Source organism: Sturnira hondurensis, unplaced genomic scaffold (genome assembly GCF_014824575.4).
Source record: "Sturnira hondurensis isolate 20B ecotype Veracruz unplaced genomic scaffold, ASM1482457v3 Scaffold0010128, whole genome shotgun sequence".
In the NCBI taxonomy this organism is placed as follows: Eukaryota; Metazoa; Chordata; class Mammalia; order Chiroptera; family Phyllostomidae; genus Sturnira; species Sturnira hondurensis.
Genome location: NW_028082759.1, coordinates 40,357,262 through 40,382,483, shown reverse-complemented (window position 1 = coordinate 40,382,483; position 25,222 = coordinate 40,357,262). Strand labels below are relative to the sequence as shown.

The window sequence follows — 25,222 nt, the reverse complement described above, 5'->3', positions numbered from 1 at the left end:
CCTCTCTCTAAAAATAAATTATGGATTATCTAAATGCTAGTAGTCACAATGGATATTTCAGGATTTGGGGAGATTGGTTTCTTGACTTGAAGATGTACGAGTTTTATTTGGGTGGACTTAGATTTTCTCCTCTGGTGAATATCTTCAGTAGAATGACTAGTTATAGTAGGTATATGTTTAACTTTTTAAGAGTCTCCCAAACTGCTTTCCAAAGTGTTTGCACTGTTTACATTTCTTCCAGCAGAATGCATGATATTTTCTGTGGCTTTACATCTTTGCTAACACTTGGTGTGGTCAGGTTTCTTCACCATTAGCCTAGTGGGCATATGGTATTATTCTGTGTGTGTGTTTTTAAACAGTTTTATTGAGGTATTACTTATATACCAGATAATTCTCCTGTATGAAGTATACAATTCATGGTTTTTAGTATTTTCACATGTATGTGCAATTATCACTACAGCAATTTTAGGACATTTTCAGCAATTCAAAAAGAAACCCTGTATATAGCTTTCACATTGCCCTCTCCTTCCCTCTACTCCTACCCTCAACACCCAGCCCTAAGGCAACCATTAATCTTCCTATCTCTATAGATTTCCCTGTTCTGAACATTTTATATGAATGGAATCATATCATCTGTGGCCTTTTGTGACTGACTTCTTTTACCTACAATGCTTTCAAGGTTCATCTATGTTGTAGCATGTTAGTACTTTATTACTTTTTATGGCCAAGTAATATTCCATTGTATGGCTATATCACATTTAGTTTATCCATTTGTTAATTGAATGGACATTTGGGTTGTTTCTGCCTTTGGGCTATTATGAGTAATCCTGCTGTTAATATTCATGTATAAATTTTATGTGAATATGGTTTTATTTTTCTTGGGCAGTTCCACCTAGGAGTGGAATTGCTGTGTCATATGGTAACTATTTAATATGAAGAACTGCAAGAATGTTTTCTCCAGTGGCTGCACCATTTGATATTCCCACCAGCAGTGTATGAAGTTTCCAATTTCTCCATATTCTTACCGCACTTGTAATTATCTGGCTTTTTTAATTCTGATCATCCTTGTGGATGTTTCTATTGCCCATTTGTGTTCAGGCTAAGAAATCTTTGCCTACTTCAAGGTTATAGCTACAGTTGACCCTCAGACAACACGGAGTTAGGATTGCCAACTCCTCAACACAGTTGAGAATTCAAGTATAACTTCTGACCCCTCCAAAACTTAACTACTAGTAACTTATTGTTGGCTAGAAGCCGTATTGATAACCTAGTCGATTAACACATATTTTGTATGTTATATATATTTTATACTATATTGTTACAATAAAGTAAGCTAGAGAAATAAAATTATTAAAGTCATAAGCAAGAGAAAATAAAAATACATTTACAGTATTTATTGAAAGAATCTGTGTATTAGTGGACCTGTGCAGTTTAAACCTGTGTTGTTCAGGGTCAACTGTATTTTCTCCTATGTTTTCCGGTACAGATTTGTAAAACAGCTTTACATGTAGGTCTGTGATCTATTTTGAGTTAATTTTTGTACATAGGTGAGTTAGTTCTTAATGTTCATCTTTTTCCATGTGGATGTACAGTTGATTTATCAACGACTGTCGAAAAGACTTTCTTCTCCCCATTGAATTGCTTTACCAGCTTTGCTGAGTATCATTGGTTGACCGTGTATGTGCGAGCCAGTCCGTACTTTGGCCCACTTTCCTCTTCACTGACCTGTAGGTCTCTTTTCCTTTGTGCCTCTACCAAACTGTCTTCATTATCGTCGTTTGATAGCAAACCTAGAAATCAGATGGGATGAGTCTTCCAACTTTGTTCTTTTTAAAGATTGTTCTGGCTATCTAGGTTCTTTACATTTCATATAAATTTTAGAATCTGCTTGTTAATTTCTACCAAAAGCATCCTGGGGTTTGATTGGTATTGTGTTCTTTAAGAAATCATTTTGGGGAGAAACTTTTTTAAAATTGAAAATTTCAATCCATGAAATATGTATGGGCTTTATATATTTAGATCTTTGCTAATTTCAGCACAGCTTTTTAATTTTCAGTGTAGAGAGTTTAGATGACTTTGTTAGATATTTTCTTACGCATTTCATTTGTGTTTTTTTGGAGCTACTATGAACAAACTTTTAAAAATGTAATTTTTCAATTATTTCTTACTAGTCTGTATGAATACAATTGATTTTTTTTTTTACTTATATGTGCATGACCCTGTGCAAGACCCTGCTAAATGTGTTTGATTAGTTTTAGTCATTAGTTCTTCCATTTTCTGGGAATTTCTGTTGGGAACTGCCCTGCCTGGTTTCTGAAGGTGTAACGCCCCACGCCCATGGCTAAGGCTGAGTGAGCGACCTTGGGACCACAAGCTACTAAGGAGACAAAAGCTTATCTCCTAGGCAGGGGCATCACCTCTGCTCCTTTTACATCACCTTCTTGCCTGGCTCCCAATGCTTGATTGGTTAGCCAATGAAGGGTAAGATTCCTCAAGGGAGAGATGACCTAAGACAGGCATGATCATGGGGCCCCCAGGAAAGGACTTGCGGGGCTATAGAAAAAGGGGGTGATAGACCTTCGCCCCTCGGCTTTGACATAGCCTGAGTCCTCATTCAGTCTGTGAGTAGTCTCCTAATCTCTTGACTGCCTTACTTCCCAGCCTGATTTAAGCCTGAAACAATCCCTTAACCCCGAAACAATGCTGGAGGTGGGTGCGGCCCTGCACAGGGAAGGGCAGGTTCCCTAGGGCTGTCAGGCCTAAGAAAGAATGCCTAAAATCCTATGAAACCTACTTTGCTAATCTCAATTTTGTTCCCTAGAGTTTTATGGCCCTTTAACTCTGTGACCCTGCCTGACTCAGAATAAGCCCTCAGAGTTCTTTGAATGTTATCTATTGTTTAATCATTTCTGCCTGACAATGATTGATGGCCTTTTCCCCCGTGCAAATTAAACCCAATAAAAGCTTTTTCTCCTCTTGAGAGAGAAGCCGTGCTGTCCCTTTTTCTCCACAGGACTCGGTAGTCCTTGTGAATTCGTCTGGTGTCTTATCCACAATGCCTCGGATCCCCGGAGCTGTGGATCCGTGTCACATTTCTATGTAAATAATCTTATCTGCACAAAAGTACAGTCTAATTTCTTCCTTTCTGATGTTTACGCTTTTTGTTTTTATTGCCTTACTGCAGTGGGTAGGTCTTCCAGGACATTGTTGATTAGAAGTGGTAAAAGGGGGCAACCTTGTCTTGTTCCTGATCTGTGTTTTTTCTTTTCCTATTTAAGTGAATGGTACATTTTTAAAAGGTGATTATTTAGCTTTTGTTTTGTAAAGTCTATTATTTTTAGTTTTCTGGAATGAAGTGCATATTTGGTAAAAGATACAGGGCATGGGGCAATGAGATTTTGTAGTAACTAGCATGCCTGTTCTCTTGCACTGAAAATCCAGCATACAAGTTAAGTGAGAAGCAGGAGCAAGGACTCAGCATGGGCTGGTCTGTATTTCTCTTGGGGAAGCTGGTGTTTTAGCTGTAACAGCAAAGGGAAAATAGAGGAAGTATTAGACCAGGAGAAGGTTTTTGTAGTGCAAAGTGCTTGAATTAGTAGATACATTACAATATTCCTGCTTCAAAACACTACGGGTTTAGAGTATCATGCTCATGTCTTTCAACCTCTTACTCTCATTTTTTGTTTTCTCTTTAAAAGTTGAGGTATATAATTTACATGTAGTGAGATGTAGTAGTCATAACGTGATCAGTGATTATTTTTGTTAATTGTGTACATTCAGAACAAGTTCTTCTCTCCTGTCCTTTTCCATTCAGTCCCCCAGCTCCAGAGGCAGCAACCAGTTTTTGGTTTCTGTTACCCAACGTCAGTTTCCCTGTTGCGCAGTTGCTGGAGAATTTTCTGTTTCAGACTCTTTGGGTATGCGGGAGATACACACACAAACCCACACAGGGAATACCCCAAAAGCCAGAATTATTTATAAATAGTGTATTTATTCTTACATGTTTCAACTTCAGTCACATTTTTGCACACATAATTATAGTAGAAAAGTCTGAATTTACTCAGCACCCCAAAATAAACACAACTGCTCCTGACACAGTATTCCCATTGTCCTAAGAATACTCTACAGTCCACCTATTCATGCTTTCTTCACCCCTCGCAATCACTGACCCTTTTTACTGTCTCCACAGTTTTGCCTTTTCCAGAACGTCATACATAGTTAGAATCGCACGGTATAAAATTACCTCTTTAATCATATGAGGGGGGGCCCTTCCCAAAAATGGAATTTATTTATAAAACATTGTGTATTTATTCTTACATGTCTAAACTTCAGTCACCTTCAAATTACTTTCTATTTGATGTAATACACCTACCAAGACATTTTTCTCACTGCTCAAAATAGTTTTTAAATTTGTTGATTTTGATGCCTTTTAGTGCTTCTGCTGTTTTTTGTTTCTTTGTTTCACCTCTCCCACATTGGCAAAACATTTCCCTTTGAGGACTTTTTTCATCTGGTTCAACTGGAGAATCAAAAAAAGTCCCTCAGGGCAAGATAGGGTGAACGGGGAGGGTGGGGCACAGGGGTTGTGCTGATTTTTGGTCAAAATCTGCTGAACACTCAGCAGGGTATGGGCAGGTGTGCCCATAAGTCACCCATCGTGAAATGTGTACATGCATTGAAAGAGTTCAAAAACAAAATCCACTGAAGCTGAATGCAGCCTCTCACAACAATGCCAGCTGGTACACTGATGCAGATACATTCCTGGGGACACTCATCTTGGGGCAAGGGTTGGGAGGAATCCCGTACTACAAGGGGCTCACCCTTCAGAAGATAATTACATTCTTTTGGGTGCCCCCCCCATATACATATATTTGCTTTGGCAGTTTTTAAATTGAGGTATAATTGTCATACTGATTTCAGTTGTACAATGTAATATTTTATGTGTATTGTGAAATTATCACCACAGTAAGTCTAGGTAACATGGGACGTGTTTTTATGAGGTGATTCTGGAAATGTTGAGAAAAGTACGGGCTTTTGTAAGAAGGAATTTTTTAAGTTCTTGATTATATACTACTGAATTCTTAGAATCTGTGGCCTGGCCTGAGTGCTCTGTAACTTGGACACAAAAGTATTTTCATAAAGTTTAGTCTAATTGCTACTTTGCTGTTTTACATTTCTTTGTTTTTGAGGAAACTGCAGATATTTTTTTCAGACAACTGTGTGATCTTAATTTAGTTTTCCTGACTTTTGTCACTGTTAATGAAATCAGTTGTTCAGTGTGTGATTTCAGATGTTTTCCCAGCGATGTTGAAATATTATTTTTAATCCCTAGAGTTTAAAAATGTTTGCATTGATTATTATGTTACTTTACTTCAACTGAGTTTATATGATTTTGAGATAAAAATTTATATTCAGCCCCAGCTGGTGTAGCTCAGTGGATTGAGTGCTGGCCTGTGAACCAAAGGGTTGCAGGTTTGATTCCCAGTCAGAGCACATGCCTGGGTTGTGGGCCAGGTCCCCAGTAGGGGGCGTGCAGAGGCAACCATACATTGATGTTTCCCTCCCTCTCTTTCTCCCTCCCTTCCTCTCTTTCTCAAAATAAATAAATAGAATCTTTAAAAAAGAAAAAAAGCTGTGTATAAAATTATATTCATTGCACTCATGGTAATGCCAGCACCAGACATTTGAATTTCTCAGTTTATAAAATGCTAACACTATAGGGTCAAATCATGTTACTTAATTTGACTACAGTCTGGCTTTCTTGTGTATTTTTTTATTTGAATGACCTCACTTTTAAATACTAAAGTGATCTTTAGTAATGTGGTTTTTATTTTATTTTTCTATTCTAGTTTATTCAGCCCCCAAAGAAATAACAGTGTCTAAGGGACAAGAAGTGGAACCCAACGATCTGGTTAAATATTTCACTGTTGTTTGGTGTAAGGCTTCAAAGAAAAAACACAAAAAGTGGGAAGGTGATGCTGTTCTTATTGTCAAAGGAAATTCATTTACATTAAAGGACTTGGAAGGCAAAGACATTGGAAGAGGTATTGTGATATTATTTAATGTTTGTGACTTGGCCTACAATTAGGCTATATCTCTGGTTACATAATTGAAATCTAATTTGGCTTTATAAAGGAATAGATTAAGATGTTCTTTCATGGACTTTTATGTCAATTATCTCATAAACATATAATTATCTCATCGTATTTAGTCTTATGTATACTAGCTCAGTGAGGCAATTCCTATCTCATGCTTTCATTTTCTCCAAAAACTGATTTTCTCAAAAAATCGAATGGTCAGCCATGATTGGTAAGGCTTAGTGGGTTAGACATTGTCCTGCAAACTGGAAGGTCCCCTGTTGGGCACCTGTCAGGGCACATGCCTGGGTTGCAGGCCAGGTCCCTGGTTGGGGACTGATGTTGCCTCTTTCTCTTTTTCTTCCTCTCTTCTCCTCCCTAAAACAAACAAACAAACAAGTAAATAAAATCTTTAAAAAAAAATCAAATGGTCAGCCAGGTGTATGTGGTTTGGCTTTTTTCTGAGATTAAGCAATTTGTCTAAGTGCACTCCTCCTCTGCCCCCTGCTTTCTCTTTGCAGAATGCTAAGTGATTAAAAATTTAAAAGGTATTGATACATGGAGAGGAATGAAATCTAATTTCAATAATGCCAAAAAAAATTCTGAAGAGGGGATAATGGTGAGACATGACCTAGATTGTACATTTAAATTGGAGGTTGCTATTATTTCTACTATGAAATGTCAGCAGGATTTGTACTAATACAGATTGGCCCACAGATTCAGAATGCCTAACACCCACCATGGCTTTTTGCATTGATTCTTACTGTTCAATTTTGAATGTGACCCATAATTATAAAATCTGTTCTACATGTTTATTCATTCACTTAAAAATTTAATAGTTGATCGTTTGTTAGTAACTGTTATGTGTCAAGCACTATGCTAAGACTAAACATTGAGAGATGAATATCATTTATAGTTTAGTGGGGATAGGCCAATGTAAATGATAATTACGAAGCAATAAGATAATTGTTTCAGTGAGAATTTTACTAAGAACAATAGGATTACTCATGTAACAACCATTTATGTCTGCCTGGGAGACTAGGGGAAAACTTAGTAGGTGTAATTATTTAAGGTAGTATTTGAAGGATGAACAGTTTTGTGTTGGATATGAGCAAAGGACATGTACAAGAGGAAAGAGCATATGCAAAGGCACACAGGCAGGGGAGGATTAAAAGTAGTTCAGAGTTTCGTGACTGTAGTATCTGAAGGCCACAGACAGTGACAAGAGTGGAGGCAAAACTGCATTATCTGCAGCAGATGTTTTTAAATTATAAAAATTTTGAACAAGTATCTCCACAGTGTCGCTCAGTGTTTAGAGGAATTAAAAAAACTGCAGCACGCATTCATTGCATGGTGTTGGTTAATAGGGGCTGGGATTTTGGAGAACATGTTCATGCTTTTTAGTCAAATTCAAAAGCCAACTAGCGAGGTAAAAATTATCAAAATTACCCTACAATATCTTTTATCTATAAATTATACTATACACGATTCTGTGTATGTATGGTTCATAATATAATGATGTTTTAGTTGCAAGTAGCAAAAATTGCAAATTAGGTTTAAAACAGTGTTTTTCACCCTATCTGTACAAGTTAGAGTCACGTAAGGGGCTTTAAAATAATCCCAGTGGTTAGACCCTGACCCCTGAGGCTGTGATTTATTTGGCCTGAAGGGTGGGGAGAGGGACCGAGTGTCTGTATGTTTCAGGTTTCCAGGTGATTCCGATATCCTGCCGTGGTTGAGAACCACCATTTAAATATTAAAGGTGATTTGATTGGCTTTCAAAGTGAAAACATTCAAATGTAAGATTTGGCTGCTTAATTTATTACAATAATAAGTACTGTCAACCTTGAGAGTTAATAACGCAAGTTTGGGCTCCTAATTCAGGCAGTTTTTCTTTTAAATAAATTGGATATGCAATATTTAAATACTGTTACTATAGGGATAGACACGGGGTGGCGGGGGGGGAGTCCAGAACTGAGGGCGGGCATGCTACAATGGCTAATAGCTTGTGGTGTAGTCAGGCCCAACTGGCCACTTTTACACAATACCCAGAAAAACAGTGTGGGAAACAAAGTTCAGGATGTTGAAGAAAACTTTCTAGAGATTCAAAGATATTTGAGAAAGTTATCACTATGGATCAAAGGTGAAATGAGAAATCCTAGAATTAAAGAGATTCCTAGAGAGGCCTCAAAATTAATTTTATTCTTGTCTCCTATTTCCATAGTGAGATTAACAGTACAGTAGTCCCTCTGTATCTGTGGGTTTTGTATCCCTGGATTTAACCAATTTTGAATTGAAAATATTTGGATGAAAAATCCCAGAAAGTTCCAAAAAGCAGAACTTGAATTTGCCGTGTGTCAGGTGCTGCACGGAATCCACACGGATTAAGTGGAGTGTAAGGATGCCTTGTAGCTTGTATGCCGGGTTATATGAAAATACTGCACCATTTTGTATATAAGGGACTTGAGCATCTACAGATTTTGGTGTCTTGGGCAGGGCGCAGGGGGAGAGGGTACTGGAGCTAGTCCCCCACAGATACCAAGGGATGAATATAATTGGATTCTATAGTTCCCCCTTATCCTTGGTTTCACTTTCTGAGGTTTCAGTTACCCCTGGTCAACCATGGCTTGAAAATATTATCAATAAATGGAAAGCTCCAGAAATAAACAACTTATAATTTTTAAATTGTGCACTGTTCTGAGTAGTATGATGAACTCTTGTGCTATCCTGTTCTGTCCTATCCAGGACGTGAACCATCCTTTTGTCCCGAGTATCCTTGTTTTGTATGCTACCCGCCCTTTAGTCCCTTAGTAGCCGTCTAGGCTGTGGAGATACAGTCGTGCTTATTTTCAGGTAACCCTTGTTTATTTAACAATGACCCCAAAGCACAAGAGGGTGGGTGCTTTCTTTAAGTGAAAAGGTAGAAGTTCTTGGCTTAATAACACATTTTTATCATCTTACATCACCACAAAAAGAAGGGTGAGTATAATACAATAAGATATTTTGAGAGAGAGAGAAAGAGGCCACATGCACATAACTTTAATTACAGTATATCATACTGTATTTTTGGACCATAAGATGCACCTAGGTTTTAGAGGAGGAAAATAGAAAACAAAAACTTTGAAGCAAAAAAAAAGGTAATATGTTTAATAACATAAGTAACATACAATTTCACCAATGTAAATGTAAACAGAACTCAGCAGCAGCATTAGCAACCATTATTCCTCCCAAATTTGGGGGAGGGGTAAGTGCATCTTAGAATCCAAAAAACATGGTAGTTCTAATTATTAGTTATTGTTAATCTTGTACTATACCTAATTTATAAATTAAACTTTATGATAGGTGTATATATATATATAGGTAAAAACATAGTATATGTAGGGCTTGGTACTATGCATGGTTTTAAGCAACCAGAGGAGGTCTTGGAATGTAACCTCCATGGTTACATTGTGGGGAGGCTACCATATATGAAAATAAACCTGTAATGTTCATTAATGTGGAGAGATCAAGACTATGGTTGAATTCAGGTAGTTTGGGGAAGTAGAGAAATTGGTCTTCAGTATTTAGGAACATCAGCTAACTAATTTTTTCTTATATTGGAGCATTAAAATAAAAAAAGTGCTCCGTTATAAATCATTTAGGAATATATGTTAAGTTACCAGTTAGTACAGATTGTAAGTTTTAGCCCGGTTTTAATAGGGCAAATTATGTCCATTTCCAGCTAGTTTAAAAAGGCCATATTTTCTAAAACGTGTTTTATTTTGTAGAGTTTTAAAAAAGTTTGTCGTCTGCCAGGGCAGTCCAACCCGCGGCCTGTGGGCTGCATGTGGCCCAGAATGGCTATGAATGCTGCCCAACACAAAGTTGTAAATTTACTTTTCAATTTACCTTTTGTTTGGGCTTATCAGTTTTCATTAGTGTTTATGTATTTAATGTGGCCCAAGACAACTCTCGTTCTGGTGTGGCCTAGAGATACCAGAAGGTCGGACACCCCGGCACAGTCCTTGCCCCTCTGTAATCATGCTGTAACTGTGTGTTTGATGTACATAGGCTTAGTCATCTAAAGCTGCATCAATGGCTCTGTGGTTAATGGGCTCATTTTAAGAAAATGCTGACTTACTCATCTGCATTCCATCAGCATCTTACACATGGCAGCACTTAATAATGTCTGTTGAACTAATAATAATTCAGACAAGCTTGATATATTAAAATATCCCACTTTTTACTCAGAGCTAGACCTTGAATGATCAGTGGCCTCTTGCCACAGCTGTGTTGTAACTTTCCCATCTCATGCGGAACAGTGTGGTAAAGGTTGTAGCAGATGCTTTCATCACTAGTTATCCTTCACACTTGCAGCTTTTGAAAGTGGAAATAGGAGTATGGGGCCAGTGGCCCAATGGATAACTCGTCTGACTACGGATCAGAAAGTGGGAATAGGGATGCCGTGGTGTTTCTCTATCTTGTTCCCAAGGAAGGAGGGTCTGCCTAGCAATCCAAACTCTTCTTGTCTTAATTTTCTACAGGGACGATGAAGCTGTAAGAGCACATACAGTAGGCTTTATTTTCAACAATTAAAAAACCCTTGCTTTCTCTAAATCTTGGCTAACTTTATAGTTATATTATTTATTTTTTCTGGTATCTTAGTGTTTTTGGTCTTTTTCCCCCCCAAAAATGATAAATTTTATTTTCGTTCTGGCTGATGGGTTGTACAAGGCTGTTTGGATTCAAAGCAGTTTCCATTCTGTACAGTTATGAGAGGGTTACTCTGGTATCATTGATTGCCATCTTAGAGTGTCAGTAAGTTAAATTAACTTTTTTTATTCTCAATTTAAAGGCACTGGATATAAATTCAAAGAGCTTGAAAAGATTGAAGAGGGCCATGCAATGATGATTGGTGGAAAAGAAATAGAAGTCACGGGTGTGATCCCCCCAGACGAGTTCAGCAGTGGCAGGTGTTTTCAGCTTGGAGGGGGAAGTCCTGCTATATCAAGTTCTTCTCAAGCTGCCAAGAAGAGTTTTTCTAACCCTTTAAAAGGCGTCTATAAACCAGGTTCAAAGGAGAATAGGCAGAACAGTTTCCAAAATTGCAAACCACGCCATGACCCACATGCCCCAAGTAAGATTTAAAAAATAGTTTGAATATTCTGTTTTTCCTGTGAAAAGATTTTTGGTATGTGATTTTAAAGTTGAAATTTTCTTAGGAAGTTCTCAGGTGAGTCCTGACTGTTGTGGCTCAGTGGGTTGGGTGTTGATCTGTAAACCAAAAGGTTGGGCTGCTTGTTCGATTCTGGGTCAGGGCACGGGCCTGATTTGCCGACCAGGTCCCTGGCTGGGGGCGTGTGAGAGGCAACCAATCCATGCTTCTCTTGCACATGGAATTTCTCTCCCTCCCCTCACCTCTCTCTAAAAATACAATACATAAATAAAGTCTTAGAATAATGTTTTCAGGTGAAAGTATGTATTATTCATCAGATCTATGGTTTCATTAAGGGGTAATGCTGATGGTGAATAACAATATATAGTTTGAGAATAATTTTATAAGTAAATTCATAATTTCAGGAAATAATAATCAAAATTCTGTACATGCATTGAAGGAAAATATGCAAATTATAGATGTATATACATGAAGTACATGTGTATGATTTTGGACAAAATCTGACATTTAGTAAGGGGAAAATTAGTAAATTCATGAGTCAGGATTATGATTTTTATACTTCCATTTTGAAGACTGTGTCTTGATTACATGTGTTATATTAAAATATTAAATAATAAGATGTCATGTAAAGAATTCACATTTTACTAGTGAGAATTTAGTTTAATCAGTTAATTTTCATATTAATGAATTCAACTAAAAATCACACTAAAAATGAAACAGCCTGTGTTTTAAAACTCTTTTTTCTGTTTATTTATTTATAAAATTTCGTTGTTCACTCAACAAGTGTTTCCTGAGTATCTTTTTGTAATGGGCCCAGAGGTAAAGCTCATTAGAGCTTCTCATGTGGGGAGGAGACAGACAGGTAAATTTGAATATACTTAGTGGAATAGTTGGGGGATAGAGTAGGCTTTTGTCATAATAGTAGTAAAATGAAAGTGTATAAAGTAACAATTATTTTCCCTTTTTGCAAGTATTATGGAAACAGAATTTTTGAAATAAGGGGGCCTTTGAGATCACTTAGATCAATCACTTCAGAAGCTGAGGCCCAGAAAGATGAACTAACTTGTCTAAATCCAAGTAATTGTTGGTGTAGTTGGGATAAAAACCCCAATTTAAAAATCCCCACCTTTATACAAACTTACTGAGACTGAGTGGAAAAATAGACAGTGGAAGTTTATGCTTCTGGCTTTTTTCTTTATCTAAATATTTTGTCACATCTGCTCTTTTAACAAGCTTCCTTCTGTCCTTTATTTTCCTGTTACATAATAGAGGGCGGTGGGGAACGAACAGGAATGCTTATTTAGAGTCGTGAGCTAGAGTCCTGGTTTTGCTACTGAACTAACTGGTTCTTTGACCTCTTAGGGTAGTTATTTTCCTCACTAATGTGTTCCTACTCCTGTGTAAAATGTAGGTTCTGGTAGCTATTGTGCCTTAGAGACTTAGCGTGCCTGATATATACTGTATACAATAAATATTTGTTGACTGAGCGAATGAAAAATTTTGTTGTAATAATTTATATATATGTGTACATGTATGTGTAAATGATATATAATTGATCAATCTCATTTATTTTATCTCGCCAAGGGTAGAAATAGGTTGTACACGTAAAACTAAAGCATGAGAGACTTTGTTAGCACTAAGTGGTGCCTCGCTGAGAAGGTAGAGGGCATCTTAAATATCAGACCGGTGTCCCATCGTCATGGTGGGTTTATCTTGAAGGTGGGCCCTTTGTTAGGTGACTACACACAGTCCCTGTGGCTTGAGCAGTATAGCTCTTTAGCTTCTTCTTTTTCCCCTTTGTCCTTGTTAAAAGATAGAATAAATGGGGCCGTTTTGGGGGGGGGGTTGGAAATCCACAAAGAATACACTCTTGCTTTGCTGCTTGGATATAGAGGAAAGCCAGGGGCTGAGTTTTCCATTTTCTCTTCCTAATCCCCTACCTGCCGGGAATGAACCTCAAAAATGAGAATTCTTTTTACTTGCTCAGAAGCCTCGGAAGATCTACAGAAAACTTTTCTCTGGGTAACTGTTAATGGTAAATGCAACTGAACTTTCATTCCTGCGATCATCTATTTCCTCATTGATGGATATTTATTTAATCTACAGGAACTTGTATTTTATCTTCCCCCCTCATCTCTTGTCTTTCTCTCTTTTTCTTTCCATTTGTCTCTTTCTAAAAATCTATTTCTCTTTTTTAACGAGGGTATAGACATATAAACATATTAAATAACTTTGATGAATTTATTATGTAACATCAGATTTATCCGTTGAGACTTGCTATCTAGTTATATTTGATTTTGTATTTTTTGGTGGTATTTTAATAAATCTTTTAAATTGTATTAGCATATTTCTAAAGAATTACATTATTATTCTATGATTACTTCATGCTGCTTTGCAAAGATTCATAAGATTGACATTCATGAATATAGTAATTAACTTGAAGCACATGATGGTGGTGAAGTCAAGGGAAAATTCTCAGTTCTTCCGATTAGTAGCAGTGGTCATTGTTAGTGTGTACAGTGCTGAACATAAAGGGAGCCTTTGTGTTAAATTTAGGGAGCCTTTTCAGAGTAAGGAGCTGTGAGCATTAGCAAGCGTATCTTGGCAAAATTCCAACTTAGGCTTTTTGTTGGAAATAGTTCTCTTTGCTTTGAGTACTGGCTTAGTGAATTAAATGTCATGGCTTAGTGAATTTCTTCGTAGAGAATAGTGAATTTCAGTGGTTTGAGAGCACTCTGAGTATATGAAGTTTGGGAAACTGTAATTCTTTGCAGGAAATCTTACATCAATAATACATGAGATTTTATTTTTAAATTTTGTACTCCTGCTTAGCATTAGTATTACTAAATTTGAAGCTTTGTGAGTTTTTTTTTCCACCAAAAATGATCGCAAACAGTTCTATCTTATGAGTAATTAAAGCAAGAGAATGTAGTTGTTAACAAAGGGAAATTGCAATTCATTTATAATTACAGTTTTCTTTTTTTAATTTAAATTATTTTCTTGTTGTTCGATCTTTTTCTTAAGACTCCCTCGTTATGCCACGGCCAGGCAGTGACCATCAGTGGATGTTCAATAAGAGCCGTGTCCCTGTCGTGGATGTTGTGACAGACCCTCACCTTGTGTATCATCTTCGGCCACATCAGAAAGAGGGGATCGTGTTCCTTTATGAATGTGTGATGGGAATGAGGTAGGAAAAGAAATCATTTGTTGAGTCTAATCTGAGTTTTTATTTAGCCTGTAATATCATGGTTTTCTAGGGAAAGCCTGATTATAGTGATTCTCAGAGGGTCCATCTTAAATTTAGTTGGAATGGTGAGTGGTGCTTAATGTGTTCCTTTGTTCCAAAAGTGGTCCTTCATGTGTGTGCTAGCCTTGTTGCTAGGAGCCGGGCATACAGGGGTCTGGACCGTAGTCCTCACTCTTTATTTGAAGAAACAAACAAATGCAGTTGACCGTAATGTGGTGCAGTAAGAGCTCACTACTAGTATGATCACGGGGTATGCGTACAAAGTGGTGTGTACTTAATTCTTTTTGTGAGAATTTTAGAAAAAGGTTTTCTTCTTATTTCACCTCTACTTAAAAACAAAAGGATCTCTCTCCTTTTAAATCGAGTTTCTGTTTAAGAATTCTAGTATTCCCTCTTAAAGATATGATAGAAGGCCACCCCTCCACATAAAAAAAAAAGAGGAATAAGAATCAAATGTCCCCGCTAACATCTTGCTATATTTCTTTCCAGTTCTTTTTTCTTTTTCTTTTAAATCCTCCCACGAGGATATGTTTATTGGTTTGAGAGAGAGACAGACAGAGAAATGTAATTGGGTTGCCTACCACATGGGGATCCTACCAGACTGGGGATCAAACCTGCATCCTAGGCATGTGCCCTGACTGGGGATGGAACCTGCAACCTTTTGATGCACAGGAGGACACTCCGAGCAACTGAGCCACCCAGACGAGGCTGTTTTGTTTTTAATGTAGGCCCTTGATTTTTAAATTGGTCACTTAATAGGGAGTTGGGAATGTCAATTCCCTCACACTCTGGAGAACCTCTCAAATGCTGAAAAGTTAAGGGAATGCTGTCTCCAGGAAATTGTTTAGACTCGTTCTCTTGCAGATTTGCTCTTCTTCTCTTTGGAGATCTTATCTCAGTTGGCCTGGGAATCATCTTTGATTTCTTCTCTTTCACCTTCTAAATCTAATCAATCCCAAACTTTTAATTATTTTGACTTTCTAAATATGATTTGATTCTTAATCTTTCCTGGCACCCCACTGCAGCATCTGTGGTAACTGATGTGATAAAATTATATTTTATCTGGATTATTGTAGTGACTCTTAATTTGTGTATCTGCTTCTCATGTTCCTTAAATCCATTCTGCTTATCTCCACCAGCTTGATGTTTCTGAAAACAGTTCTGAACATGGCATTCCCTTGCTTAAGATCATTCAGACTCTCAGAAGTGAGAGCACTGTTTGCTGTTGTGTGATAAGGCACCACCCTGGTGGTGTGTGGAGTCATTTTAGGTGTACGTGAGCAAGCCTTGCTTTTTAATTTTAATAGTAGCATATTTTAGCCAATGTATTATTAGGGAAAAAAGCATATTTAACTCCTGCTTTCACAGACAAATTAAGCCTAGAAAGTTTTCAAATAAATCTAAATTAAAAGTGCTGATTTGAAGAAAAATAGTAAATAAAAACATACGGCAAAAGTTGTGATAGTAGTCATCGAAGACCGGTGTTTGGGAGACTGACCTGCCAGATACAGTCAGAGCTTTCAAGGACAAGCATCCTTGTCCTCTGCCTTCTGCCTGTCTTGCCTGGTTCTTAGCCTTGTGTTTTCGTGCTGGGAGTTTAGTTCAAGTTCCAGCTACACTGAACCACTCAGTTTGTGTAGTGAGCTATTCACCTTTTAGAACTCTGCTCAAGGTGGGTCTTCCCAGTGAAGCCTTCCTTGCTGTCTTCCTTTCACCATGAAAGGATGGATCACTATTTTCTCTCTGTCACTCAACTGGCATTTGGTGTTGCCTTGGCAAATTATTGATCACGAATGATAATAGGGGCTACAGTTCAGGGGCTAAATTACAGTGTATAATTTTATTTCAGTTCTTTGAAATGGAAAGCAGATCCAAAATTGCTTTTTGATTTATCTAGCAATAGGACTAGAATGATTAACAAACTATACTTGTTTTTGATAATATCCTTAATTCCCTTAGACTTTGTAACTTTTTAAATATACATGTCAAAGGGCTTTAAAAACTATAAAGTGGTATGAAATACCACTTATAATATTTCTTATAATATGTAATTTTAAATTGTATTAACTTAGTAGATCTGTAGGATAACATTCTTACCAAGTTATGTATATTAGATTAACTATTTAGCATTTAATATTTCTGTAGTACTGGGAGAAATATTTGCTTGAGGTTTTTGTTTACTATCAGGGAATCATAAATATAGCTTGATAGCTCTTGCTGGTTGAGGTTACAATATATTTTAATTGTTTTGATACATAATATCAAAACTGATAAAAATTGCTAAACTGTTAATTATGAAAAGTACAGTTAAAATATTCAACTGTAGATATGAAACTGATACTCTAGTCTCTCTAAATATATACATGTAATAGTAACATGATTTAGATTCAACTCTCTAGATTTGTTTTAGTAATTTTGTGTACATAATAAATATATAATGAATATAATTATCAAAGATGCAAAAGAGATATGTTGTACATCAGCCGAATGAAAAACTAGAAAAAGTGTTTAGGGGGCAGAATTTTTTTTTTTTTTGAAGATTTTATTTATTTATCTTTAGACAGGAAGGAAAAGAGAGAAGGAGAGAAATATCAATGTATGGTTGCCTCTCGTGAGTCCCTTGCTGGGAACTGGCCTGCAACCTAGGCATGTGCCCTGACTGGGAATTGAACCGCGATCGTGTGGTTCACAGGCCCGTGCTCAATCCATTGAGCTACACCAGACAGGGCAGAATTTGTTTCAATTACAAATTATCAGTTTATGGTTCTTGACTAATAACTAATGGTGTTAGGGGCATAAAATATTTTCCTATTGTGAATAAAGAATTATAATTCCTTTCTAACAGAGTGAATGGCAGATGTGGAGCTATTCTTGCTGATGAAATGGGTCTGGGGAAAACATTGCAATGTATTTCACTTGTCTGGACGCTACAGTGCCAGGGACCCTATGGAGGCAAACCAATAATAAAGAAGACGCTTATTGTCACACCTGGAAGCCTGGTGAAAAATTGGAGGAAAGAATTTCAAAAATGGTTAGGAAGTGAAAGGATCAAAATATTTACTGTAGATCAGGTAAGAGACTTAAAAGTTTAACCTTGGTCATCTTCTAAATCTAGTTTTTCAAATCAATAGTGCAATATTCATTCTCTTGGCACAAGTTTTTTTCCAAGTGCATGTAACTCTCCACCTCCATTGTAGAAAAATGGAATCGTGGCATACGATTTGGCTTTGAGTTAATGTATTCTAGTACTTGATTAATGGCTGTGAGAAATATGCTCCTTAAATTTCATTTCACAGATTCTTCCCATGATTTGTTAAATGTTTTCCTTTTTCTTAGGACCACAGAGTAGAAGAATTCATCAAATCTCCATTTTATTCTGTCCTGATCATCAGTTATGAAATGTTACTTCGTTCCTTGGATCAAATTAAGAGTATAAAATTTGATCTTCTAATCTGCGATGAAGGGCATCGTTTGAAGAACAGTGCAATTAAGACAACTACAGCCCTCATTAGCCTCTCTTGTGAGAAGAGAGTAATTCTAACTGGTCAGTATTTACTTTTGGGAAGATGTGTTGGAATTGTTGCCTAGTGAGCATATAAGACTTGTATTCTGATGTTTGGCATCCAAAGAATCCATGGTGTTGGATGGAGTTCACATTAATAAACCTGTGATCATTGAGGTTTGGTAGGATTGAATTTTCAAATCTCTATGTAATTTTCTGCACCCCAGATTTTTAAATATGTTTTATTGATTATGCCATTACAGTTGTCCCACTTCCTCCCTTCATTCCCCTTCACCCTGCACACCCTCTCCCACCCACATTCCCCCTCTTTAGTTCATGTCCATGTGTCATAACTTCTTTAGCTTCTACATTTTCCACGCTATTCTTGCCCTCCCTCTGTCTATTTTCTACCTACTGTCCATGCTACTTATTCTCTGTACCTTCTCCCCCCTTTTCCTCCTCCCACTCCCCTGTTGCTAACCCTCCATGTGTTCTTCATTTCTATGGTTCCACTCCTGATCTAGCTGTGCACTTAGTTTGCTTTTGTTTTAGGTGTGGTTGTTAATAACTGTGCATTTGCTGTCCTTTCACTGTTCATATTTTTATCTTCTTTTTCTTAGATAAGCCCCTTTAACATTTCATAAAATAAGGGCTTGGTGATGATGAACTCCTTGAATTTGACCTTACCTGAGAAGCACTTGATCTGCCCTTCCATTCTAAATGAAAGCTTTGTTGGATAGAGCAATCTTGGATGTAGGTCTTTGGATTTCATGACTTGGAATACTTCTTTCCAACCCCTTCTTGCCTGTAAGGTCTCTTTTGAGAAATGAGCTGACAGTCTGATGGGAATTCTTTGTAAGTGACTGTCCCCTTATCTCTTGCTGCTTCTAGGATTCTCTCCTTCATTTTCATCTTGGGTAGTGTAATTATGATGTGCCTTGATGTGTTCCTCCTTGGGTCCACCTTCTTTGGGACTCTCTGAGCTTCCTGGACTTCCTGGAAGTCTATTTCCTTTGCCAGACTGGGGAAGTTCTCCTTTATTATTTGTTCAAATAAGTTTTCCACTTGTTGATCTTCCTCTTCCCCTTCTGGTACCCCTATAATTCAGATGTTGGAATCTTTCAAGATGTCCTGAAGGTTCCTAAGCCTCTCCTCATTTTTTTGAATTCTTATTTCTTCCTTCTTTTCTGTTTGATCATTTTTTTCTTCCTTCTGGTCCACTCCCTTGATTTGAGTCCCAGTTTCCTTCCCATCACTATTGGTTCCTTGTGCATTTTGTTTCATTTCACTTAGTGTAGCCTTCATTTTTAAATCTAATTTGCAACCAAATTCAACCAGTTCTGTGAGCATCCTGATCACCAGTATTTTGAACTGTACATCTGATAGGATGGCTACCTCTTCATCACTTGGTTATATTTTTTCTGGAGCTTTGATCTGTTCTTTTGTTTGACTCTTTTTTTTTTTTGTCTTGATGCACCTGTTACATAGTGAGGGGCAGAGTGTTAGGTGTTCCCCAGGGTGTGTCAACCTATGTTGCTGGGTTGTGAGGCTGTATGTGAGGGTGGGGTCCGAGAGAGAACAATGGTGCTTGCTCTGCTCTCTGTTGGTTTTCAGTCTGTTCCGCGCTTCCCCCAAACATACTGCCCTTCTGCTACTGGTTCCCGGGTGTGTGGGCCTGTGCACGTTCTAAGACCCTGTGAGTCTCTCCAACAAACTGTCCTGTGAGGCTGGGAGTCTCTCCTGGCACCTCAGTCCCCACAAGTTTTTCCAATCGGTGCTTTTAGGCTTTATTTCCTGGCCCTGGGGCCCTGGTTTGCGCGGTCCGTCTCACTGCTTACTCCTCTGCCTGGTTTATCCGTGCACGAACACGTGACTAAGGTCAGCCAGCCGCTTTGCGCCCTCACTGGGTCTGCTTGTGTCCTCCCCGCAACCGGGTTCTCCAACCATCGCTTTTTCCTGCCATGACCCCTTTCCACTGGTCACAGACTTCACCCCTCTTAGTGGTCTGGATGGATGGTTGTCAGACCTCCATACAGTTCAGTTTTCTGCCTGTTCTTTTTGTGTTTTTGTTTCTAAATCTTTGTTGTCCTTAAATGTGGTTGTGTGAGGAGGCACAGTGTTTCCACCTATACCTCCATCTTGGCTGGAAGTTGATTTTTGGGTTTTGAGGAATAAACAATGGTATCATGGCAAAGAATGTAGGGGATGGTGGTGGACTGCCCGTGCCTGGTTCCCAAATCTCCCATTTATAGCTGTGCAGCTTTGGGCAAGTTAGTTAACTTCTCTGTGCCTCAGTTTCCTTCTCTGTGAAGTAGGGATAATAATACCATCTACTTTATAGAGTTATCGTGAGGGTAAAGAAGTTAATCCATGTTGAGGTCTTGGAAGACTACCTGACACATGGTGTTTAATAAAATATCTGTTATTTGTATATGTGTATGTGCGCCATGCACATAGTTTACTGCTAGCTGAAGTTTCTGGTCCACAGAATTGGGAAAGGTAGGATGGACTATCCCTTTCTACCCACCCCTTTATAGCTTAAGGCTTACATTAAAACTAGGCCTGAGTAGCTCAGTGTAGCTGTTCTTCCACACCTCACCTTGGTCTTGTGTGGCTTTTTCAATTTACAGTCTGGCAGCAGAAGAAAGAAGAGAGTTCTATTCATTACTAATATTTACAGTCCCTCCATTTTCTACTCAAGGCTTCATTTCCCTATCATCATCTCACCTTGAAACCTTAAGGCCAGATAAGCAAAGGGAAAAAAATATATCAATTTTTTTGGATGGAATGGACAGGGCATGGTTGTCCTTATTATATCACAATCTCTTGTGACATTTTGTCCTTGTGTCCTTTATGCACATCAGTGTGCTATTTGAAGTGAAAGTGAGGAGAGGGAAGAGGTGTGACCAACAGCTTGTTCTTCCACACGTTTGGAGTAGAAGTGTGCCCTGGAGCAGCAGGGAAAACTCCTTCCCTTCTCCCTCGAGTGGGGTGGGGAGGCTGACCCATCTTTAATTCATGGTCATTTGACTTCGTGTAGGAGGATTGTGTTAACCATGACCAAAAGTGACTTTTAAAACTATGCTTTTAAAAAATAGTTTTGTGAAATGTTAAATGATTTAGATTTAGCCACAGATTTAGTCACAAAAGGAAAGTTAGTTATTCATATCCCTGAGTTATTCATATCCCTGAGATTTAGTAGATGACCAACAAATGATCGCCACTGATGATAGTCATGTGGAAACCAGAGGAGAAAAACTAGTGTTGTATATTTATAAAAGGCTATTTTTAAAGAAAAAAAAGGAGTTAAGAAAATGGAACACTTAGTTTAGTGGTTTATGTATGTTTGGTTGTTTGAGGATCTGAGTGGATTCTTCGTATTTGATACCCAAAGTTGCAGTTAAACTTCTCAATGACCTTTTGATTTTGAAACCTTAAAGCCAGATAAGCAAAGGCAAAAAAATTTTTAGTTGAATTTAGTTATGTTACTGGATTAAAGGGGTCCGTTTGCCTGTGTGCATCGGTACCCAATAAGAGATGAACAGTAGTTTGCAGCAAAGAAAATGAAGGGCTTATTTTCAGGAAGTGGCCCACCCTGAAGACTGAGGAGTTAATACTCGAAGGCCTGGCTTCCCAGTGGCTTGCAGGGGGCGGTTCTATAGGAGAAAAACCATCAATCATGGTGACTAAGGGAGGTAGGGCCGCAGTCAGGGTCTTGGTGGTTGGCGCTAGGGTAGGGAGTCATTAGTCATCACATCTGTCCTGATGTCAGCCATGGCTGTTGCGTAGTCTGCCTTCACCACTTTTCTGGGCCTGGAGCTGAAACACAACCGAGACCGAGATGTTATCTCTAGTTTGACTGAAACTCTGTCTCTGGGTCAACAGACCCGAGGCTTTGTTCCTGATTATTTGATGCAGACCAGAACCTCATTTTCCTGAGGGAGTGGACGTGCAAGGGAGAAGGAGGCAGGTGAATCAGAGTGATGGATGAGGCCAGTTTGAGTCAAAAGGGAAGAAAGGAGAAAAGGTCGTACTGAAGAAACGAAGTTGCTGTGTGGTTGCAGTTATGCCGTGCGAGAAGAGAAAACCAGGCACTGTTCCTTCTTACTGCCCAATGTGGGGTCAATATTGTTTATTGGAAGAGTAGTAGCAACTATTAAGTTAAAATGGCATCAGAAGGGGAAGAAAAAGATAAAAAAGAAGAGTGAGAAATAGGGGTTACTGAAAAGTATTGACAGTAAGGAATAAAAATATAATTCCCATTTGATAATCAGATATTTATTTAGTAAACATGGACAATTTTATTAATATTCTCAATGATAAGCAAATTCTAATTCAACTGGCATTCCAAAATAAATTTAATATTTACAGTAGAAAAGTGATTCTGGGACTTCATTCCAAAGGACTGTCCTGACTGGTGAGACAGTTTCACTGGAGGGTATAGAACAGGGGTGTCACACTCATTTTCACTGGGGGCCACATCAGCCTCGTGGATGCCTTCAAAGGGCCAAATGCCATTTTAGGACTGTGTAAATGTAACTGCTCCTTAACTAGGGGCAAGGAGCTCTCCATCCAGCCCTGTGAAGGCAACTGGGAGGCTGATGTGGCCCCTGGTGAGAATGAGTGTGACACCCCTGCTGTAGAGCATTGCCCCATTATTCTTATGTTGTCATCTTTAGCTTCTTTCTGTTTCCCTGTGGTTGTCACTTGCTGCCCCCTGAGCTATGAATTTAGGTTAGAACTAGCACAAACTAATCTCTTACATTTAGAAATACATGTGGTTGGTTTTATCTCTTGAGAATTATCTGAAGGAATTCTTCTTTTTCATAAAGACAAGCTATTTTACTCCCAAGGTGATTTGTTTCTTATTGTGGACATACATGAGTATGTGCAGTGTTGTGTGCATAATAGGTGCTCAAAAACTATCTAAGAATCAAATCAAAATCATTTGGATTTTGTTTCCTGGTATTTTCTTGCTTAGTGCTGTGTAGCAAATTTAGTTAATATTTATTGGAAAGTAGTTAGGATTCACTTTGATTAATAGAGGGGGGTTAGAATGCTAGGCTTCCATAACAAAATTCTGCAGACTGTGTGACTTAAGCAACAGAAACTTATTTTTTTACAGTTCTGGAGGCTGGAAGTTCAAGGTCAAGGTGCCAGGTGGTTTGGTTTCTCCTGAGGCCTCTCGCCTTGGCTTGTAGATGCTACCTTCTCTCCCTGTCCTCTCCTGGCCTATCCTGTGTGTGCATGTCCCTGCTGCCTTTCTCTTTCTCTTCTGAAAAGGACATTAGTCCCCACCCTTATGACTTCATTTAACCTCATTACCTTTTTAAAGGTTCTGTCTTCAAATACAGCCTCATTGGGAGTTGGGGCTTCAACATGTGAATTTTGGTGGGGGGACACAATTCACTCTGTGACAGAGGCAAATGATTATTACAAGATGTTAGATACCCTTTCATATAAAAAAGAGAAATCTGAGACTTGAAGCAACATTCTTACTAAAGACTGAAAGTTAAAAATAAGCCCCCTCACATAGAATATACATGCATATTTCTTTGTTTTTTATATAGAGAGATAAAGTACATATTTATTCATATACACACATGCATATCAAAATACATGTAATGTAAATATTTTCCTATGATAATGCATAATATTGAAAACAAATATGGTGATGAATATCTATAAGTATATACTTTTATATAGCTTTCTAGAAGGGGAACTATAGAACCTAAAGGACAAATGTATGTATGAATGTGTATAAAGAGGGCTTAGAGCTTTTTATCAGGGTTTTAGAGGAGGGTATAGGTGTAGGTTATTGGTAGAGTTCCTCCTTGCACAACCAAAATAAGGACAACAACAATTTAGAAACAAAATAACAACCAGGACTGACAGAAAATTGAACTGTATGGAAGTTGGACAACCAAGGAGGTAAAATTAGACACATTCATCCACACTAGTAGGCGGGGCAGAGTTGGGCAGCCAGGCGGAGAGGGGTGAGGCACAAAAAGCGGTGGCACCGGGTGGGCAAGACACCCTGGGCGCAGTAAATGGCAGAGGGCAGACCCAGTGATTTGGCAATTGTGAAGCTGGGCACTGCATGCAAGGCAGCTGGCTGACCTGGCAATCCCACATTGGCACACAGGTAAACCTGGCGAAACTGGGGAGCGAGATAGACTGCACAACCCAGAGTCCTGGTGATGGTAAATAAAGCCTCAAAACAGTGATTGAAAACATATGTGAGGGTTGAGGCACAGGGAGAGACTCCCAGCCTCACAGGAGAGTTTGTTGTAGAGACCCACAGTATTCTAGAATGTACACAAACCCACCCACCTGGGAACCAACACCAGAAAGGCCCAGTTTGCTTGGGGGCAGTGGTGGAAGGGCCTAAAATCCGAGAGAGAGCAGAGCACTAATGTTCCCTCTTGGACCCCGCCCCCACATAGAGTGTCACAGCCCAGCAGCTGAGTCACGCTGCCCTGGTGAACCCCTACGACTCCGCCACTTATATATAACAGGTGCAACAAGACAAAAAAATGACCCAAACAAAAGAATAGATCAAAGCTTCAGAGCAAATACAACTAAGCAATGAACAGATAGCCAACCTATCAGATGCACAGTTCAAAATACTGGTGATCCGGATGCTCACAGAACTGGTTGAATTTGGCCGCAAATTAGATGGAAAAAATGAAGCTACACTAAGTAAGATGAAGGAAAATGCACAGGGAACCAATAGTGATGGGAAGAAAACTGGCACTCAAATCAATCGAGTGGACGAGAAGGAAGAAAGAAACAACCAAACAGAAAAGAATGAAAAACAAGAATTCAAAAAAATGAGGAGAGGCTTAGGAACCTCCAGACATCTTTAAATGTTCCAACATCCAATTGCTTCTTGGCCTTTTGGCTAAGATCAAGTCTAAACGTTCCAACATCCAAACTATAGGGATACCAGAAAGGGAAGGGGAAGAGCAACAAGTGGAAGTTATTTGAACAAATAATAAAGGAGAACTCCCCCAGGACTTCTGCCAAGATGGAGGCATAGGTGGAAACACTGTGCCTTCTCCCGCAACCAAGTTTGAACACAACAAAGGTTTGGAGAAATAGGACACACCCAAAGACCAGAAAACGGAATTATACGGAAGTCCGACAGCTACGAACCATTCAACGGGACGGTAAGAGAGGCGGAGCCAGCAGCGGAGCTGGGTCGGGCAGGACAGATCCCCCGACCTAGGCGTTAGGCG

General features: G+C 38.6%; 1 protein-coding gene across 1 annotated transcript in view; it reads left to right on the top strand.

Moving 5' to 3' along the window:
* RAD54B (RAD54 homolog B) overlaps positions 1 to 25,222 on the top strand; it is an 86,131-nt gene that overhangs the window by 38,200 nt on the left and 22,709 nt on the right. The window contains exons 4-8 of the mRNA XM_037058740.1: positions 5,850 to 6,044; positions 10,912 to 11,193; positions 14,257 to 14,419; positions 17,325 to 17,550; positions 17,816 to 18,023. Coding sequence (XP_036914635.1) covers positions 5,850 to 6,044; positions 10,912 to 11,193; positions 14,257 to 14,419; positions 17,325 to 17,550; positions 17,816 to 18,023 — 1,074 coding nt within the window. The remainder of the gene's footprint in view (positions 1 to 5,849; positions 6,045 to 10,911; positions 11,194 to 14,256; positions 14,420 to 17,324; positions 17,551 to 17,815; positions 18,024 to 25,222) is intronic.